The 20,395-nt window shown below is 32.8% G+C and overlaps 3 protein-coding genes and 1 long non-coding RNA gene across 5 annotated transcripts; 2 read left to right on the top strand and 2 right to left on the bottom strand.

Moving 5' to 3' along the window:
* Positions 1 to 7,549: 7,549 nt before the first annotated feature.
* On the bottom strand, positions 7,550 to 8,974 carry LOC108225044 (stem-specific protein TSJT1). The gene is made up of 3 exons (XM_017399885.2): positions 8,528 to 8,974; positions 8,079 to 8,440; positions 7,550 to 7,999 (listed from the first exon to the last, which is right to left on the bottom strand). The coding sequence occupies exons 1-3, from the start codon at positions 8,752 to 8,754 to the stop codon at positions 7,794 to 7,796; spliced, it is 795 nt and encodes a 264-aa protein (XP_017255374.1). The 5' UTR covers positions 8,755 to 8,974; the 3' UTR covers positions 7,550 to 7,793.
* Positions 8,975 to 9,915: 941 nt separating this feature from the next.
* LOC108215655 (uncharacterized) lies at positions 9,916 to 12,098 on the top strand. The gene is made up of 2 exons (XM_017388191.2): positions 9,916 to 10,454; positions 11,244 to 12,098. Exons 1-2 carry the CDS (start codon positions 10,232 to 10,234, stop codon positions 11,981 to 11,983), a joined length of 963 nt encoding a protein of 320 aa, XP_017243680.1. The 5' UTR covers positions 9,916 to 10,231; the 3' UTR covers positions 11,984 to 12,098.
* Positions 12,099 to 13,264: 1,166 nt separating this feature from the next.
* Positions 13,265 to 16,315, bottom strand: LOC108206561 (probable polyol transporter 4). Of its 2 annotated transcripts, none has more exons than XM_064085920.1 (2): positions 16,190 to 16,315; positions 13,265 to 14,765 (listed from the first exon to the last, which is right to left on the bottom strand). In XM_064085920.1, the coding sequence occupies exon 2, from the start codon at positions 14,752 to 14,754 to the stop codon at positions 13,402 to 13,404; it is 1,353 nt and encodes a 450-aa protein (XP_063941990.1). In that variant the 5' UTR covers positions 14,755 to 14,765; positions 16,190 to 16,315; the 3' UTR covers positions 13,265 to 13,401. The 2 variants fall into 2 exon arrangements, with proteins under 2 accessions (XP_063941990.1, XP_017232393.1); XM_017376904.2 differs by lacking the exon at positions 16,190 to 16,315 and adding an exon at positions 15,758 to 15,938.
* Positions 15,916 to 18,444, top strand: LOC135149900 (uncharacterized). The gene is made up of 3 exons (XR_010288154.1): positions 15,916 to 16,044; positions 16,146 to 16,282; positions 18,050 to 18,444. It is a non-coding gene; the product is annotated as an uncharacterized LOC135149900 (long non-coding RNA).
* The last annotated feature ends 1,951 nt before the right edge of the window (positions 18,445 to 20,395 follow it).

A 20,395-nucleotide genomic window follows, 5' to 3' on the forward strand; every position in this document is an offset into this window, starting at 1 on the left:
AATTTATGGTTAGCTTAGTGGAACTAAAAAACTGAATTATCGTGACTACATTTAGAAAAAATCCAATTAGAGAAAATAGGTCAACTTGTTTGATGTTAAAATACGATAATTTGAAAAATAAGAAAACACTCAAATTGGATATTCCGATAACTAGTTGATAATATTATAATCATCATATAATTTAAATTATTTAATGTTGGTTATGACTTTTAAAAATAATATATTATGTGGTTTTACTAATAATCTTTTTTTGTCATAAGTTTTACTAATAATCTAATAGAATTATTAATATAAAATTTAAAATATTTTTAATAATGAACTAGTAAACGTAATGATATTAGTAATTATATGATACTCGTGAATCGATCGGTAAATAGTGTTGTTATCAATATATGATTATTTTGTCGGCACAATTATAGAAAAAATGTAAATCTGAGTTTCAATTTTTAGTAGCTAGGTTTATTTGATCAAACCCTGTAATATAAATTTTTAGATGAAATCAGTTCAATGCGACTCAAATCAAATTTCATAAATAAGTATTTGAATTGATGATCTCATAAATGATTATTAACTCATTCAACTCGACTGAATCAAATCTTACAAATAAATACTAGATTCGAATATTTTATAAATAGTTGCATATGTCATTCATATGTATTAAATTGATTTCAAGCATTCAGCTCGACTCGAATGATATCTTACAAATAAGTACTTGAATGTTATCCGAATTTCTTGAATGTCATGTACAGACTCGTACGTCTTTAGAATCACTTGGTACAGGAGGAGTTCAGTTTTCTCGGAAATTCACCTTTCAAGAGCTAAAAGATCGATGGCTTTTTCTAATTTCTCATGCAAATGTTGTTGTCGGGGCATCTCCTGACATTGCAGTGTTTTTGGACCCAGCTTCAGCCTTATCACCAAAACCACAAAACCACATATCTTGGCAAATAAAATAGCATTATTTGATATATAGAGTATTTTTCAGTGCTAGCCGGTTGAATTAATTTTTTTAATAAAATAATAATTATTTTGTTTAATAAAAATCATTAAAATTTTCCAGGTCTCTTTTAAATTACTTCAACTTTGATAGAGAGATCATAAACTTGAAATCTTCCCTTACATTCGGTTATAAGTTATTATTGAAAAATTAGAGATTTTACAAGTATATTTTTTCGCTAATGGTATCATGTTGTTTTGTAAATATCATATTTGTTCTTAACTCCCATAAAGTGTTATGACCGTTTATATTTGAAATGGTTCTAACAGGTTCCGTCTCCACAGAGTTATGTGGAACACTTTTTGCAATTTCAAAATAAGAATGGCTTGATTTCACAGATCTTGTGTAATGGAACAAAGTTATGCTGATCTTTTGAGTTTGCCTAAAATTTAATTAATTTAAAAGTCTATTATATTTTTAATTAGCTAAATTTATTAAATTTTTAAATGTCTAACCAAAGGGAAACTTTTGATTAGATTTCCTTTTTACATCTGTAAATACATCTACTTTTTATTTCCTCTATATTTTGATATATTCACTCTTTTTATTTTTTAGATTTACTATCTCTTTTATATTTTATTAATCTCATATATATATATATATATATATATATATATATATATATATATATTTCATTTTCTTGTATATTGATTATGTTTGTTCGGTTTGTTTCCTTTTCCATGATATTTTGGAAGCGAGTAGTTTGTGACCTTCTTTATGTAATTTCTTTTCTCATTCATTTATGTTTTATCATCTAAGCGTTCGGAGTTATGTTTGTGCATGATTTTCAGTTAGATGATAAATTTTTTTGAAAGAAAGAAATTCCCGATACGATTTATTGTATTTCGATACAATTTATTTACGAGGATATAGACCTTACCAAAAAAAATACTTGAATCGCATGTCTTACAAATAATTAATTTAAATATGAATATTCGGTTAAGTCATTAACGTTTATTAAACAGATCCGAAATGAGTTATTTGGCTTAAAATTTTAACCGTTTTTTCTTAAGTCAAGTGGATCTTTTTCAAGTACAAAGAGTTAAATTTAAATTGAAGACAGGTGATTTATGCAGACACCCGATTCGATACTCATGCCTACTATTTTTAGGAATGTTTATGTCAACTAGATGGCTCGAGAAACCTGTATAATTATTTTTATCGTCAAGGATATTTATATTATGTTTGTTAAGCAATCTGAAAATAAAACTTCTCTAATGAATGCATTTTGTCCAAAAAAAAAAAACTTCTCTTTTCTGAATGAAAACATAAAAATATTTAGGATAGAGGCTTCAATGTATCCAGAAGAATTGTGCTCTATTTTATAAAGATATAATATGTGTCAAATAATAAATGTATGAAACCAAATGGGACGGATGGAATACGTGCATATGGCACAAGCCAGAACACATGATAAGAGTGGTTAATATATTGACTCAAAAATTTTAAGAAACGATTATTTTTGAATACTTTAAAAATTAAAAATCATCACATATTATTTTTTATTATAACCAACAAGTATACAAATATTATTTCCCAATATTTTCAAAAAAAAATGAAAAACTACTCTCATAATATTATCTATAATTATAGTACTTGACTAATATATACACAAATAATTTAACTTAACTTGTACATTTATTAAATAAATCTTTTTTTGAATTTTTTATTAAATAAATCATGAAAAATACTTATCCAACTACATAAAAGGGAGTCATGAAATGGACCATTAAATCCACATCATTCAGCCAATCAAAACTTCCCATCCACATCATTGCGATTCGGGATACCATTTTAGGTGCGACAAACAACCCTTTATTTTGTATACCCTCACTCAAATTTAACCCTAAAATTTGTTTAACCTTCTGACACAAACTCCAATGGCGCAGAATAAAAGTACAACAAGCTTGAGTTCATCAGGCAGAGTAACATGTAGCATCACAAATTTTGTGGCTTTCATGGAGAAAGAATCAGTCCATGCAGACTTTCATCCCCTTATGGATTTCTTGAAAATGTCTCCAGTCAGTTATGCACTCACTGCAAGCCCTACAATCTACGCAGAAATAGTTCAAGAAATGTGGAGCACAGCTGATTGCACCACAGCTGGTGAAATAAAATTCACCATCAAGGGTAATTCCTATATTTTAACTCCTTCTGTGATCAATGAAGCACTTCATTTGCCTAATTCTGATTTCGAAAAGTTACCTACTGATGAGGAGATTATTTGCATGTTGAAATTTATCAAGTATGCATGGAGGCCGTGGCAGTTGAGTCAGTTACGTAGGAAGTATCTTAGGAAGGAGTGGTCGTATTTCTTTGACACTCTGACGAGGGCTTTTGCTCCGAGATGTGGTGGTTATAATGTTATAACTAGGTTTATTCAGAAAATTGCGTTTAGTTTGGTGCATGGAAGGGGGATTGATATTGGGGCATTGCTGCTTAAGGAATTATCTACCAAATTAGGTGATGTAGTGAATAGAAGTGGAGTTGTTTTTTATGCGAGATTCCTTATGATTATTGCTAATTATTTGTGTAAGGATCTTGTTATAGATGATAGGGATGATACATTGCAAGTGTGTGTGCAAAGTAAGAGATTGTTTTCTAAATTGGTCATGAAGAATCTTAATGGTAAGGTTGAATTTGTGCTTCCACGATATGTTCAAGAACGGCTCTGTACTTTATCATCTTCGTCTCTGGTTTCTCCTAAATTGGAGGATGTAAGAGAAGATCCTGTGCCTCCTATCCAAGCAGTACTACTACCCTCACAATCTCAGTATGGTGGAATAAAAGCCGAATCCTTAGTCTCCCATTCTGGTAAAAGAAAGAAAAACGCGTCGCCTACTGTAACTAAGGGTGGCTGTCAGAGTAGTGCAACAGCATCTGAGATAGCTTCACCACAAAAGAAGAAGAAGGATGCAAGTGAAGTAAAATCTGCTAGGAGTCTGTTTAGTGTTGGTCAAGAAATGCAACATGGAGGGACTAGTGATGGGGTAGCTGTGTTGAAGCCTCCTTCTCCTGAGGAGGAAGATGGACTTAAATGTGACCTTATCCTCTTGCTTGATCCGGCTCTGAATGCAGAGGATCGTCAACACCTCCTGGATGCAGCAGCTGTATTTAAATCTAACTTGGTGGCTTGTCTCACCAGCTCTGCAGATACTATGAGGACTAAAGATATGATAAACCTTGCTAGTAGGTGCTACAATATACTGGGAGAACTAGGAGATGATTATGCCTCATTTCGCAGTGAAATAGAGAAACTGATTGCCCAGCACCAGAAGGTGGAATTCTCTGCTAAATATAAGGAAAATTGGAATGAGTGGGACATTAAGCCTCGTTATATTCACCAAGAGCAGTTTCTGTCCAAAGCGAGAGAGGACTTATCCAGTGCTCAAGACAAACTTTCTGCAGCGAAGACTAAGGCTGAGTTATTGAAGTTTAAAAAAGAAGAGCTGGCAGATGCATTGCATAAGATAACAGAGGAGTTGTACGAGGAAGAAAAGAGAGTGAAAGATCTGACAGCAGAAAGGGATCGGTTCAAAGAGGCACACTCTGATATTGAAATTGGACTTGTAAAATTGGATGCAGAGAAGAAGGCGGCCTCTGTGGCATTGGAGGCTTATAAAACTGCAAAGGAAGAATTTGAGAGGATAAGTAATCACTTGCTTCAGTTGGTAAAAAAGTAATCAGGTAATTCATATTAATGTTTGAAAAACTATCAGTAAGCTATGGAATTTAAGAAATAACTATGTTTGAGTTCATGCCACTGATTATTCATATGATGAAAGGAGTTCTCTTCTTGTTGGGCTTGTGTAGCTCTGTGTCATTGTTGTTGGTAGAGCTAGTAGTTTCTGTCTTGTCTCCACATTCCAATGTACATCGCAGTTGGCACTGTATCAGTCTAACAATTTCATATAAACAGTCACTTGTTCAAGTTTCTTTTTCAAGGTATATCTGTTGCACTAGAGAATCTAAATGCCTATTTCTTATCTGTCGTGCTATACATTCTTGCGATGTTTGACTTGAATGAATCTTCCTTTTTAGAAGCTTTGTCGCTTTACTTTCCTTTTTAACTTTTAATCTTTCCACTTGTATATCTTTTTTTTCTTTGAGAATTCGGTCCTGACATTAGATTTTTCATCGCTGCTCATTTCAGGTGAGCTCAACCAGTCTCTGTTGGAGTTTCCACTAAAGATGAGGCTTATGGACACTGGATCTGCACTTGGCGTCTCTTCTGGTGTGGTCTGCCATCTGCAAGTAACATCTCCATGTGTAGCCTGTAGGCCACTTATTAGTATTTTTTTTGCTGTATAGCTACTCTTGCAGTTGAGCTCTGTAATGATAGAAGGTGATGGTTTAAATCTTTTTTTACTTTCAGGTAATTTATTTAGTTTTGGTTGATTGATGTAGAAATCCATGTGGAAATCATTGCATTGTTTGGCATTTGTCATTTTCACCAAATTTTGTTCTGGTTTACAGAAAGTATTCTATAATGGCTGGTGAGATTTAAGGGATTGCAAGTGGCGGTCTTAATTCTATATTTAAACTGAAACTGAGGTTTCTGTAGTAAGATTAATCTTGGTGGCGTGTCGTAAGATATTTATTATATATGTTAACTCGAAAACACTTGTCATTTGTGATACATAATTGTTTTCCCTTTTTGATGATTTTGTACTGTGGTGACACTACTTGCACAGACAAAAATATAGTTAATATTGTCAAAGCCTCATCTTGAGCTTTTTTAGTCTGGTCAGTGGCTATACAAGAAAGTTTTGATGCATATCCTGAACATAATATATAGGAGCCCAAAATATTTGGCCTATCTATTTAATGATTTCTATAAAGTATATATCTTTTTTTTTGCTTTGTCGGTACCTAGTGATTAAGGAACATAGTTGATCCTTCCTCAGATTTATATAAAATTCCCTCTCTGGTTTCTTCTTCAGCTATAATGCTTGATTTTCTGTTTTAAATTATATACTCAATTAGATTATATTTCAAACTTTTGCTAGTAGTTTCGGGATTGCAATGGTCTGCTATCAGCAATACCTTCTGAACATGTGTACAGTATTGTTGAGTATCATATCCCGCCTTGAACCTCTATTTGCATTGTTCTGATAAAATCTTGAATCAGCAACTCAATGGAATAGTATGTAGATTAAGACCTTAGCTCCTAATTCGATGTTATCAGTAATACCTGAAGTACTATCTACGACAACGCATGATATTTGAAATTCATCTGACAGCCAAGAGCCAGCTTCATAATGCTCTTCTTTCAGGCTTTGCTTCAACACATATTGACCATATCAGAAGGTCATTCGACAGTAAGTTTGGTGCTTATGAGACATAAGTTATGGAAATCTGAGAGCAGAGCATGACAGTGAGGAGGACAACTCTTCTTTTTATTTAAAATGAGTTCTGATAGTGTTGTGTTGATATTGCATATTTTGTATGAGTTACAGGACTTCTATATTTGTTGTTCATGTTTCTGCTTTGTTTCTCGACAAATTATTTCATGAAAAGAAAATTCTAGAAAATTTAACAGGAAAAATTTCTCTCTTGAAAAATTTGTGAAAAAGATTTTTCTGATAATTTTTTTAAAAAAATTGTGATTATCACTAAATCATCTATGCAGGGGAACTTAGTATAGAAAATTGAGGTGTGCAGACCGCAAATGTGTATGCAAACAAAGGGATTGTTCACTCACTTAGTCATGCAGAATCTTTATCCTGAGGCTAAATTTGTGCATCCACAGCATACTCAAGTGCAACTCTTTATTTCATCCTCTCCACCCTCACACACAAGTTCTTCACTAGTCACTCCAATCTAATTCTGCCCCAAGAAGCAATACTGCTACAATCTAATTCTGGAACAAGAGCCAGCTCATTAGTCTCTCAATCTGGTATGCCTACTATAATCGAGGATGCTAGAGAGGAAAATGAAACAGAATGCAAGTGAAGTAAAGCCTACGACGGTGTTTGTTGGACATGATCATCCTTGCTGAGAAGTGTTACAATACACTTGAAGATTTAGGAGATACTTATACATCTTTTAGCACTGAAGTTAACAGACTAATTGCCCAACACCCAGAGTTAGCATTCGCTGCTAAAAAGAAAGAAAATTGGAATGAGTGGGAGATAATGTCTCGTTATATTCACCAAATGAACTTAATGTCTGAAGTGAGACAAAAGTTAGCCAGAGCTCAAAACAAAGTGTCTACAGCTGAGACTAAAGCAGATTTTTTGAAGCTTGAAAGAAGAGCTGGCAAGTGCATTACTTGAGCTTACAGCTGAAAGTAATGCAGATATTATAAATCTTGAAAGAGAAGAGCTGACATGTGGATTAATTATGCTTACAGAGGAGTTGTATGTGGAAGAAGAGAGATTTTTGACTCTGACAGCAGAGAGGGATCTACGCTGCGAGGCTCATTGTGTTGTTTCGCTTAATTTACTAATTTTTCTTTAATAAACATACCTCATCATTGTAAGTTCTTTTTAGTATTGTTTGGTACATATTATTCATTCCACTTCTAAGAGAAATTGAAAAGGTTGAGAATAGTATGAAATGGTCATATAAATTGATCACTTGTCAAATATCAAAAGCTTGCATTCTCAGAACTTATTTACAGAAGGCAAAAGCCAACAAATTTAGGACAACTTGCAGAGCAAAAAAAAGATAAATGATAGAGAAAAACAACTTGATTAAAGAACATTGTTTTGCTAACTAGTTAGATCAACAATTTTAATGTCTTCAGCCATTAATCCATAAGCACACGAGAAGATGATGATGATGATAGAAGTTACAAGTGCTCGGCTTGTTGTCCCCAAACGGCAGCCCAATTGGCTTCACTACCAACCCTTGGCATGCTTTTGGTCTTGGAGTAAACATCAACTTTAAAGTTTGATCCACACATGAGCCCCTCACTGTCTACCCTCGGCATTGCCATCAATTTGTTTGTAGGGTGCTCGAAACTCATCAATCCTCCTTCACTATGATACATGCACCCTGATCAAACCAATCCAGATCAGTAAATCTTTCAAAGACAAACATCATAATTAATACATAAAAACATATGGTTACTAACCGGTAGGGAAAGGGGCGAAAGATTTAGCACAACTGGCTTTGATGAGGTCCAAATCATCCGAAATCATGACAGAACCATCAGAAGCAATGCCCCAGAAGAGCTTGACTCCTCCATCACCACTCAAAGAAACAAACACAGTACTGGCCTTAGTGTCAAACAGCACAAATCCAAAACTGCCCTCAAGATCCTTAAGAACCTGGTGCACAGGGTACGGACCCCTATCGCGCAGAGTCTTGTAGGCCTCGATCACAAACAAGGCCTCATTCCCACACTTTGACAGACCATACTGCTTGTTAAGGCTACTCAAATTGTTCAAACTCCCCAAGAAAGAACAGTATATGTCATCCACTCCACTGAACAACCTAGACCATCACACAAACAATACACCCTATCAGATCATGAATCAAACATGCATAATTTTCAATAAATGTTGGTAGAAACAAACTGACCTTTGATTAGGGTGAGCAGGAGGAGCAAAAGCAAGAGCAGCTCCATTGTTTGCAAAGGAAAGAGAGAAAGCATTTGAATGAGCTGACAAGAACCCCTTCAAACACTCTTGAGGATCCACTTGTTTGGGCTTCTGAGTCACCCTCTTGGCAGAACCTTCCATTGGAGGAAGAGGGCTGTTGAGCTCCTTTGGTGCATTCACCAACTCCTTGTTGAATATTCCCAACATTTTTGTCACAATTTCAAGAACAACACACAGATTTTTTTTAAAAGAAAGCACAGATTTTTTGAAGCAAGATCTAAAACAAACAAATGGCAATGAATAATAATGATGTGAATGTGAGTATTACCTACAATCTGCGAGACTATATATAGGGAGAGATGCAGGGGAGGAGAAACAGAGTTACAGATGCAAAAAAGTAGTTGTGTTTATCTACAAGAGTACGTGTAATAGTGTAGGAAAGAGAAGACCAAACGAGGTTTAATTGGTCAATAGATAAAAAGTCTTTTAAATCTTATCTTTGTTTAGCTTAATTAGTTTATTACTACAGTAATGGCATAGTTTTATTATGAATAAAATTGAAAATTTTCTTTTAACCTTATCCATCCGCGGCCATACTAGATAATGACAATAATCCTCGTCAGCTTTTTCGAATTACTTTATCCATGACGACGAGGAGTTGAGGACGCTCATGTGCTTTCACCGAATTGTTAGTAATTTTCTTTTTTTTCACGATGAATTTCGAAAGGATATTGCAAGTAAATAATTATAACTGTCATCGACAGTAATAATAAAATAAAATTTGAAAAATAAGAATTTTAATATTTTCAGAACATGATTCATTATCTGATTTTATTCAAAATATTTTTATATTATATTTTAAAATTTATAAATATAACTAAAAAGGCGGCTAACACTATTTTATATTTATCTTTTTGGGTAAAACCAATTTGAACATGTTTATCATCCGATAAAACTGATTTCTAATACTTGTCCGAGTTATCAGTCCAGAACTCAAAACATACATATGTTATTAAATAGATATTCGAAACGAAGTGAGTCAAACATATACCTCATAAATTTAATATTTTAATATTTATATAAAAAGATTTAAAAATAAGTTATAAAACTAAATTTTATATGCAACTTGAAATACGTATTAAACAATATAAGAAAATATAAAAAAACGAGAGTGACGGATTTTGGTGTGCATGCTAAGCACCGAATTTTATTCATTTACTTCATTTCGATTAGTTTAACTTTTGTATATGTCGGGTACTCATGATTATTAAAAATAAGAATCAATTGAAATAATTTAAATTTATAAAATTTAGTTGGTAGTTTTTAGTATGTGCATGTCACACACGTTACAAAAGCCATTTGCATTAAACAGGCATTTGAAAAGAAGGGGGTCTTGTCTTGTTTTCTTTTCTGGCAAATCTACTGATCACATACCATTTCTGCTTTGCTTTTTGTCACTCAACCAGACCCTTCAAAAATCATAAGTTCTCTGTGTCTATACATGAACACAGCAACAGACCGTTGGTTCACACATTTACTAAACCTGCTTAGAAAACAATAAAGCACTCCCACCACACCACATTAATGTTCCTATTTATTTATCTCTCTGCACAACTATAGTGTAGTCTTGCATTTACAGCAAAAACTAGTGAAGCTCAACTGTGAAAAATTTCAAGAAAAGAAAATGGTAAGAAAATCAAGGAAATTGGAGCAAAGATCAGAGCCACCAAATGTAAGAAGATCAAGCAGATTTCGTCAGAGTGTAGTCTATGCCAACGATGCCTCGGACTCTTCGGAAAATGAAGAAGAGCTTCCAAGAATAACGGCTATCAGAAAGTGTAACAGCGAGAAGAAGAAGATGAGTGCACCAGCTGGAAATAAGCAGCAACTCCCACCACTCGCTATTGGTGAAACCCTTTTCTTTATTTTTCGAAATTTTGTTTAAATTTGTGCTCATTTATGCTAAATGCAGTGGCTTAAGCCTAAATGTGATGTGAAATTTGATCCCCTTTTTCTTTATGTTTGTGCTTATTTATATTTAATGCAGTGGTTAATTTAGTGTAAAACAAATAATGAGTTAGGGGCAGGATCATGTGATTAGAGTTATTTGAAAGTACTGTTTTTTTTCAAATGCTGCAGCCTGCAGCTGTGATGATAAAGATTTTGATCTTAAATATAATGACTTTCAAGATTTGTAATAATATATCTAAAGTTATAAGATTAGGGCAAGATCTTGTGATTTGCAGTAATGTCATTTTTATCAGAGGTTGCAGTTGCGATTATTAAGACTGTGTGCTTTCATTCGGTTCTTTCTTGGTCTTGATTAGTACAAATCTCTAAGAGTGGACAAGGTCAGGACTTTGAATCAGTAATATGCAAGTAAAATGTCTCGACTCTTGATCTGGACTCTGTACATGGTTTACAACAAATTCTATGATTACGGAGATGTATCATCACTAGGGAGCCATATTATAGTTTCACAGTTTTTGTTAATTTGTAAATTTTTGTCAGTTGCCTTGTTTTGTTTAGACAGCTTGAATATGTACATGGTTATATGCCATCACATAGTTTTAGAATATTTAAGTGGCTGTTTAGATGTTTCATGTTAGCTTCAAAGAGATTATTGGTTGTTAAAATCATGTTACAGTGAGATGATTTTATCACATTGATATGGTCATATAATTTCATTTATGTAGGTCAAGAAATGGTACCTGAGGAAACTGCGGAAACTATGGATGGGGTACCAGTGGTGGAGCTTCCTTCTTCACCCGTGGAAGAAAAGCCAAAACATGATCGCCTCTTCCTCCATGAACAAGAACGGACAGAGGAGGATCGTCAACGCCTAATAGATGCAGCATGTGTCTTTAAATCTGAATTAGTGGCCCGTCTTAAAAATTCTGCCGGCAATCTGAGCACCACTGAAATGAAGATCCTTGCTAGTAACTGCTATGATGTGCTGGAAGTGTTGGGAGATAATTTTACCTCATTTAAGAGTGAAGTTAATAAACTGATTGTCCAACACCAAAAGGTACAATCTGCTGCTAAGGACAAGGAAGCTTGGAATGACTGGGACATGAAGGCTCATTATTTTGAACAAGCGCAGTATTTTTCTAAGGTGAAACAGGAGTTATTATTTGCTGAAGAAAATCTGTCTGAAGCTAAGTCGAAGGTTAATTGTCTGATGGTTAAGAAAGAAGAGATGACAGATGCCTTGCGTATGCTTACAGAGGAGTTGTATGAGGAGGGAGAGAGGGTGAAGTCTATGACACAAGAGAGGGATCGACTAAAACTTACACACTCTGAAATTGAAGTGGAACTCAGGGGATTGAACGCAAAGAAGAATGAGGCTTCTGTGGCATTTGAGACCTATAATGCTGCCAAGGCAGAATTTGAAAGGATGAGTGATCAATTGATGCAGTTAATAAACAAAAAATGAGGTGACTGTAATGCTAGAAAAACTAACTATCAGTAACTTGTTATGCCATTTTACCAGATTAACTACTTGTTCAGTTTATGCCACTACCATTACATGTATGACAAGATTTTAAGAAGCTTTCTCCTAGCAGGGTGTGTACGTGGCGATGTGGTGTTGTTTTTGTTGGATAAAACTAGCAGTTACTCTCGTATAGCAATATATAAGGCACTATATTACTCTAGCAAGTCGATATAAGCATTAAGCAGTTACTTGTTGAATTTACTTTACTGGAGTGTACACTTTGTACTTGAGAGTATGTATGTTAATGTTGACGTTGCTGTTGCTGTATTATATATTGATGCAATGTTCAACTTGAAAAAGTTGTATTGTTTCTCAACATGTAGCCTTCACTCTCCTTGCAACTTAATTTCCAGCTTTGCTCTTGATTTACTCTATTTTTCCTGAAAAATCTGGTCTGGCTTTTGGATTTGTCATCACCGTCCATTTTACTTCAGTGTCAACTACCAGCCTCTGTTGGAGATTCCAGCGAAGATCAAGCTTCTGGATCTTCTTCTGTTTTTATACAAAGGTATCTATATTCAGTTTCCCGTCCATGATATGAGAAGCTCAGCATGATAAAGTTGTGAATTGAGAGCAAAACGGTTTCTCGGAACTATCAGACATTAGACATTCAACTTTGTTAATAACGTCTAATTAATCATTTATGAATGTCTTATTCCACGTACAACCATGTTGATATTCGGATAATATGGAAGATTCAGAGCAAACATCAGGTTGCAGTGTTTACGAACAACCTCATTATTGGTTAAGCAAGTAGACTCATGTCATGGTTATGATGCCATCGCGGTCGAGAGACGGTGAGTAAGAGAATAACCAAAGGAACCAAGATCAACGACCAGGTAATAGAGCTGGTGTGGTACAGAACCTCTATGACTTATGAGCTATCCCTATCTTCATCTTATTGCATTACCCTTCAGTACATTTGGATCATTAGAAGCATCAGCACGCGCCCCATTTTGCCTAAAGGAGTAAAGATAACCATTTTGAAGGTATAAGAGCATCTCCGAGGGGAATATGTAAATGGTTGGCTATATTGATCGGCTAAATTGATTATGTATCCTGTTAACAGATTAGATCACTTTGGATTAAAAATTTCACCTAGAGCCTGGCAAGAACACCTAAGGCTTGCAAGTTGGAGTCAACACAAAGAAACCTAACTTTTTTTAGTCAAATTTTCAATATGAGAGAAAGGTAAATGTAGATGATTCAGAGCACACAATAAGCAATAAAACTGTGCTACGATATCTCAATGAATCTAATTCCAGAAATATGTTCTGAACTCTTTGTATAATCACAATCTGTCTTCTTACTTCAGTGAAATTTTCAATTAAAAAAAAAACACGCACACATTTATCTAGTTACTGGTTCTGTACTAAATGTTCGACATCATCAAGCTCCACTGCATTACCTCTCCAATGTTCTTCATTCTGGAAAAGCATTTCAATCTCTTCTAAGGTTTTTCCCTTTGTCTCTGGAACACACTTGTAAACGAAAGCAACAGCGAGAGCTGAAATCGCTGAAAAGCTAAAGAATGTTCCTCCCATAGTGATAGTTTCGCTGATAGACAGGAAAGTCATAGCAACGACGCCACTACTAACCCGGTTCCCCACTGAACCAATTGCTGATGCTTGAGCTCTAAGCCGGAGAGGGAAAATTTCAGATGTCATGACCCAACATATCGGCCCGATTCCCACTGAGAAGAAAGCTACATTTCCACACACGGTTACAATAGCCATAGCAATTCCAAATTTACTATTTTCCAGAAACGTCAGTGTTAGTCCTAAAGTAAACAAACAAATAGTCATCCCGATTGTACTCACATAAAGCAGGGGCTTTCTCCCTATTTTATCAATAAGTATTATAGCTGCCAATATGAATGTTGTTTTCGTGAACCCCACAGCAACCGTTGCAGCAAGAAGCCTGGTCTTATCCGATATCCCAGCAGTCTGAAATATTATAGGGCTGTAGTACACAGTCGTGTCAATACCTGTAATCTGTTGAAAACACTGAATTCCACAACCAGTTATTAGCATTCTTAAAACTCCAGGGGAAGGATGTAGCAGTTCACGCCAGACAGCTTTTTCTTCATACTGTTCAGCATTTCCATGCCCTGCAGCTTTCTGTATTTCTGCCAATCTTTCCTCCACTTCTCTTTCATTTTCAATTGTTTTTAAAAGCACTAATCTTGCATCATCAATACGATGTTTCATTACCAACCACCTAGGCGACTCAGGGATAAAGAAGAGAGCACAACCAATAAAAGCTGAGGGAAGAATTCCAACAGCAATCATGACCCTCCAATTTATGTGGACAGGTAGTCCTGAAAATACATAGTTTGAGACATAACCAAGAAGGATTCCTAAATTTATGAAAATTTCAGGGAAGGAGGTTAGAGAGCCTCTCGCAACTGCAGGTGCTATCTCACATATATAAACCGGGGCAATCATGACTCCAAAGCCTATCCCAACCCCAGCAAAAAGCCTACCTAACATAAGTACTTTGAAAGACGGAGCTAAAGCCATTATAGCTGCTCCAGTCTGAAAGACAATTGCTGCAAATGCCATTGTCCATTTTCTACCTATCGCGTCTGATGTTTTCCCTCCAATTAAACTACCCAGAAGAGAAATTATGCTCAAGATTCCAACGAGTACTTCTTCTTGCACCTCAGTGATCTTCAAATCTTCTTGAATAAATATAATGGCTCCGCTCATTACCCCCACATCTGTGAAAGATTGGTACTGGAGATGTAATTAAATACGCACACACACACATTGCAATATAATGCTTAAATTACAAAATGCAGTTCTAATATATAGGTAATTCCCTATCTCCTTATGAATCACCCTGCAAGCACAGATCAACTTTTAGTGTGTGTATTTTTAAATGAATATATGAAATCACTAAACGGTTATCACAGAATTTAATACTCTCGCTCACTCGTGCAATTGGACCGCCATTAAATCTCACAGAAGGCACAACACAATCCTATCCAGGAACAAAAAAACTAACAATTAATCAATTATGCCCTCAATTGGAAAATATTAGATATACCGGAGTTGTGATCCTATGTTGAATTGACCTCTTCTAAAACCTCAAAGTATTAGAGAAGTAACGGATCTTGTACAGTTCAACAAGTGTATTTTGTGAAGGTATCTCTCTCTAAACACAAAATTCATGTCCAGAAGATACAATATATAGTTCATAATAAATAATATTATTTTCCTTTAGCCTTTCTTTGAGTAGTGTTGCTAGAATAAACCAGAATCTACTAACAATTAGCTACACTGCAAAGATTATAAGAACATGTCACTGAAAGAGTTTTGCCTTTGCTAATTGGAAATTCACAATTCAAACTTCAATAACAACTTTAGGAGGTAAGAGGTGAAAGACTGTGTGTGCATTACATCCCAGATGACTACTTAGATTCTTTTATCCCAGAGAAGTGTAAATCGAGGATCGGGATAGTCTAGTGATAAAGGGTTTATAGAAATAGTCATGTGTTCGAATTTTTTGCAATCTACAAATAAGGGGCAGAAACCAAGAACTAGATTTGTGTGACCATGATGAGATCAAACTAGTCTATGACTACCAAGTCCAGATCACAAAACAAACATGTAACAAAATGCAATAAAATAATCAAAAGTATTAAAATAATCAAAAAAATTGGGATCAGACAACACAACCAATTAAAAAACAAGAGTCAAATCTACCTACCATAACCAAGAAGCACAGAATTAAGAGAGGCAAAAATGGCACAAGCTATAACATATCTCTTGGTATTATCTGTTCTCTCTCGTTGATTAAAATCACCATTTGACAAATCATTATCTTCTTCTATTAATTCATCCATTCTCCTGTACTTGTTACCACCTTTCCCATTTTCTTGAAACTCCATTATTTTATGTATACACACAAAATGTATGTATATATGCAACTACAAATCTCTCTCTCTCTGTATCTCTCTCTGAAGAAAGAGATGAAAACATACAGATACGAAGAAGGTGATTATATACGCACAAAAATCTTGCAAAATCTTTCTCGTCTGTTTCTTTTTTTCACCCTTTTTTATTACGTGTATATATAATTAGATATAAATTTGCAGGAGAAAATTAAAAGAAAAAATTGGGAAGAAAGAAAAAAGACAACCTTGGCGGACTGGTGTTGAAAATTCAAGCACTTGTAATTGTTGTCCCGTGGTTGGTACGTTTTGGATCTCATTAAGGAAAGACACTGCGTATGGTGAGTGGGTCCACGGTTTTTTTTGTCCTAGGAAGCAACCTTTCTTAAAAATAAGATAGAGTAACACTTTATCTTTTTAACCATTTTTTGCTCACTTATAATATTCATTAATTTAATAATTTTATAACTTTTTAATATACTTAAAATGTTGGGAAAAAATATTTATCCATAATAAATCATAATTTCCATTAAATAAAAAATTAAATATGAAACTTTGTTTTTTTAATCAAAACTGGTATTGTGCTAAACTCTTATCTGTTTACGTCTTATTTTTTATCTTTGACTCATACTTGTTTAGTAGTATTGTTATATTGTTCGAGAAATTATTTATTATAGTCAGCTCTTTGTTGATCTTCTTGTGTAGTTTTGATAAATTGTTCTTAAAATCATATGTTTACTTTTTATCCCTCTTACACATTCATATTTTGATATTAACAAAATTTTGTGTAACAATTATTAGAAGAATGAAAAAAAATGTCGATGAGCATGATATGATATGGAGTGATTTATGTTCAATGCCTTGACCATTTATATGTTTCGAAGATTTTAGTGTTCTAGTGAAAGTTAAAGATTATGTTCTGTGTAATATTTTTGGTTGATTCATATTTGTATTGGACGTTTTATATGTGATATCAACTTTTATTACGGTATCTTCACATCGTGTTTTTAATTTATTTTTTTATATGTATTTGTATGCTACAGTTTTATACATGTGACACAAATTTCTATTAAATTATATTTATAAATATGTTTTATATTATAACTATGATATCTAATATATTTATTTGTTTTTCCATGATTTTAGAATTAATATGGGTAATCATGATTATCTTGGATTAATAAAAATAATTATACATGTAAGTAGAATGCACAAACACGTGTACGACCTTAGTGAGGAGGTATGAGGTCCGGGTTTTCATTTATAATTATACATATGATTTTTTTTTTTTGAGTTTTTATAAATTACCTTTCCGTTTTTTCCAGCTTACCCAAGTTAAATTTTTTTCCATATGTATCAATCAAGTAATAGTTTCTTATAAAATATATCTTTTTTTATTTATTGTGTCTTATTAATATTTTGAATAATATTATTTTTATTTAATATGTTCTTTAAGAACATATATTAGATAAAATTAATTTTATAATGATGTGATTTACATGCTTCCAGAATTAAAATTGATTAATAATATCTGATTTGAATTTAAAAAAGAAATCACATATATGTGAAAGTCAGAATATATTTTGAATTAAAAAAAGGAATTATGCAAGTAGATACCAATTGACTTATATTTTCTTTTTTCTAATCTAAGAGTGCTTATTTATCCTGATACAACGGATGATAACGAGACCATTCAACCAAATTATCTTCCTTACGCTTATTGTATACAAGTATATAATATTTTTTATGTTTTATCTTATTGTAGTTCTTATTTTATGTATGTAGATAATTTTTTTTCTTATAATTTATTAGGGTTTTGGCTTCAAATATTACTATTTAGTAGAAAAAGGTCTCTATTATCATTTTCTGAAAAAATAGTCCATAATGTTAATTGAAACTGCAATTCCATGTCTTCACAATGTGGGACAAAAACACAATTTTAAATTGTGGTTTCAGTTAAAAACGTAATTTCAAGTCGTGTTTTTTTCATAAAATTAAAACGCAGCACGAAGTTGCGTTTTGAAGTGATAGTTAGGATATTTTTTCAGAAAATGACATTGAAATTCATTTTTTTAAAAATAATAACTTTTTTACATTGGTTCACTTAGTTTGCAGGTTATCACGTGAGCTCGTGGGTTTATCCAATGCGCATCAAAAATAGCGACCGCGCTACCCACGTTAAAAAAAAAAAAAAAAAAAAAAGGCATCCAACTTATAAAACCTGTCAAGCACTCGCAATTATGAACCTGAGTTAACCGCAGCGAAGGCAAGTGTCGGTGGACGGGGGATGAAAATAGAACTGGAGTGGTTTACCGTCAACCACGTGGAATGCATTACTCTTGAAAAATACATTCAAACAATGTTGAGTACCGTATGTTTTATGGCTTAAATATTCAAATTTTAAATTATTTTCAATTTTGAATTAAAACATTTATTTACAGGGTTAATTATCAAGTTGATCACTGAAGTGGTCTTGATGTATCAAGTTGGTCACTGAACTCAAAACGGTATCAAGTTGGTCACTAAAGTCACCATAAATATCAAACAAGTATCTTGAAATATGAGTTCAAGTAGCAAAAATATTATTTATAAAGTTTTACAAATTATTTTTAAATGTTACCAAAACCAACTAAAAGATTATGACTTCTAGTATTTAAAATAATATATTTATATTTTATCAAGTTTATTTATTATTTATATTTTATTATATAATTATTTTCTTTGTTTTAATTAAAAATAAATAATAAATAAACTTGATAAAATCTAAATATATTATCATAAATATTAGAAGTCATAACCTTTTACTTGGTTTTGGTGACATTCAAAAATAATTTGTAAAACTTTATAAATAATATTTTTACTGCTTGAACTTATATTTCAAGGTACTTGTTTGATATGTATGGCCACTTCAGTGACACTCTTGATACCGTTTTGAGTTCAGTGACTAATTTGATACATTAAACCCGCTTTAGTGACCAACTAGATAATTAATCTTTTATTTATATAATGAATTAAAATTAGTTTAAAATTAGAAAAACGTCCAAAGCTAACTTAAAATCGAATTTCAGTATGATATATTTTGATCAGTTTATTCTATTTTAATGATTTTTTAAATAAAATCAATGTCAATATTTAAATAAAATAATCTATCAAATTTATCTCTTTATTTAAACTGAACACTTATTATATTAGGTCATTATAAGTTATAAATCATAATTTTAATCTATATATTGCCTATAAACTCAGTATGTAAAAACTTTCACATAAACGAACCTACATCAAACTTGAGAATATACATTTTCGAAAACAGATGTGCATGCATCGAGCATGATTGTGTTGAGTGTTGACTGTTGATGTTTGCGGCAAGACCACGACGCGCATAACAAGTGTCGTGGTTGAGGAAAACAGATTTAAGAAATTTGATCAATTCTTCAAATTCGGGTTTTAATTTTTGTGTTTTAAATAATGACGTTTATTAAATTTCTATTAAATTTTATTAAAAATGTGAACGAAATTCATTTTCACCTTTTAAACAATGACTAATTCCATTTTTTGGAAAAAGTAGAGAAAATACCCGAGCTGATATTTGAGCACGGAACAATATGGTGCTCAAGTAGTCTATACCATATTATATACTTATATATAATAAGCGCAAGGGAGATAATTTGGTCGCATGGTCCTCTGGTCCAAAAGCTTATCATCCGTTGGATCGTATATTGAACAAATAAGCACCGTTAGATTAGAACAAAATTAAATTCTGTTCTATAAGGAAACTGACATCTACTTGCATGTTTATAATTCTTTTTCCGAATCCAAAACAAATTCTGTCTTTCACGTGTTTTTGGTTTTTTTAATCCAAAATAAATATTTCCTACAAATTTTAATTATAGAATCGTATAAATCACACCGTCAAAAAATTATTTTTATCCATCGGATCCTATATTGAACAAGTAAGCACCGTTAGATTATAACAAAATTAACATCTGTTCTATAAGACAACTGATATCTACTTACATGTTTATAATTCCTTTTCTGAATCCAAAACAAATTCTGAATTTCACGTGTTTATGATTTTTTTAATCCAAAATAAATATTTTCTACCAATTTTATTTGTAAAATCATATAAATCGCACCGTCACAAAATTATTTTTATCTAATATATTTCAAAATTAATAAGCCCGATTTATGTGAGGAACGAATACAAAAACTTTTTCTTAATCCAAAGCAAATTCTACCATCTTATTGCATGTTTATGATTCATCTTCTTAATTCAAAACAAATTGTGTTTATCAATTTTAATCTCGAACCATAAAAATTTTTAGAAAAATATTTAAATCACATTATAATAATTCTAATATAAAATAAATTTATAAATATAATCTAATAGGAGTTGGCGTCACATATTCTACTTAAAATAATTTAAAATTTGATAAAAAGAATTTAATACATTGGCA

This window comes from Daucus carota, chromosome 1, assembly GCF_001625215.2.
Source record: "Daucus carota subsp. sativus chromosome 1, DH1 v3.0, whole genome shotgun sequence".
Lineage (NCBI taxonomy): Eukaryota > Viridiplantae > Streptophyta > Magnoliopsida > Apiales > Apiaceae > Daucus > Daucus carota.

Excerpts from the sequence above, each read along its gene's own strand:
- LOC108225044 (XM_017399885.2), bottom strand. The coding sequence starts at position 8,754 with ATGTTGGGAATATTCAACAAGGAGTTGGTGAATGCACCAAAGGAGCTC. Across the intron at positions 8,441-8,527 it reads CCTGCTCACCCTAATCAAAG|GTTGTTCAGTGGAGTGGATG; the intron begins GTCAGTTTGTTT and ends GTGATGGTCTAG. Across the intron at positions 8,000-8,078 it reads TTTCGCCCCTTTCCCTACCG|GGTGCATGTATCATAGTGAA; the intron begins GTTAGTAACCAT and ends TGGTTTGATCAG.
- LOC108215655 (XM_017388191.2), top strand. The coding sequence starts at position 10,232 with ATGGTAAGAAAATCAAGGAAATTGGAGCAAAGATCAGAGCCACCAAAT. Across the intron at positions 10,455-11,243 it reads ACTCCCACCACTCGCTATTG|GTCAAGAAATGGTACCTGAG; the intron begins GTGAAACCCTTT and ends TCATTTATGTAG.
- LOC108206561 (XM_017376904.2), bottom strand. The coding sequence starts at position 15,938 with ATGGAGTTTCAAGAAAATGGGAAAGGTGGTAACAAGTACAGGAGAATG. Across the intron at positions 14,766-15,757 it reads TTCTGTGCTTCTTGGTTATG|ATGTGGGGGTAATGAGCGGA; the intron begins GTAGGTAGATTT and ends AATCTTTCACAG.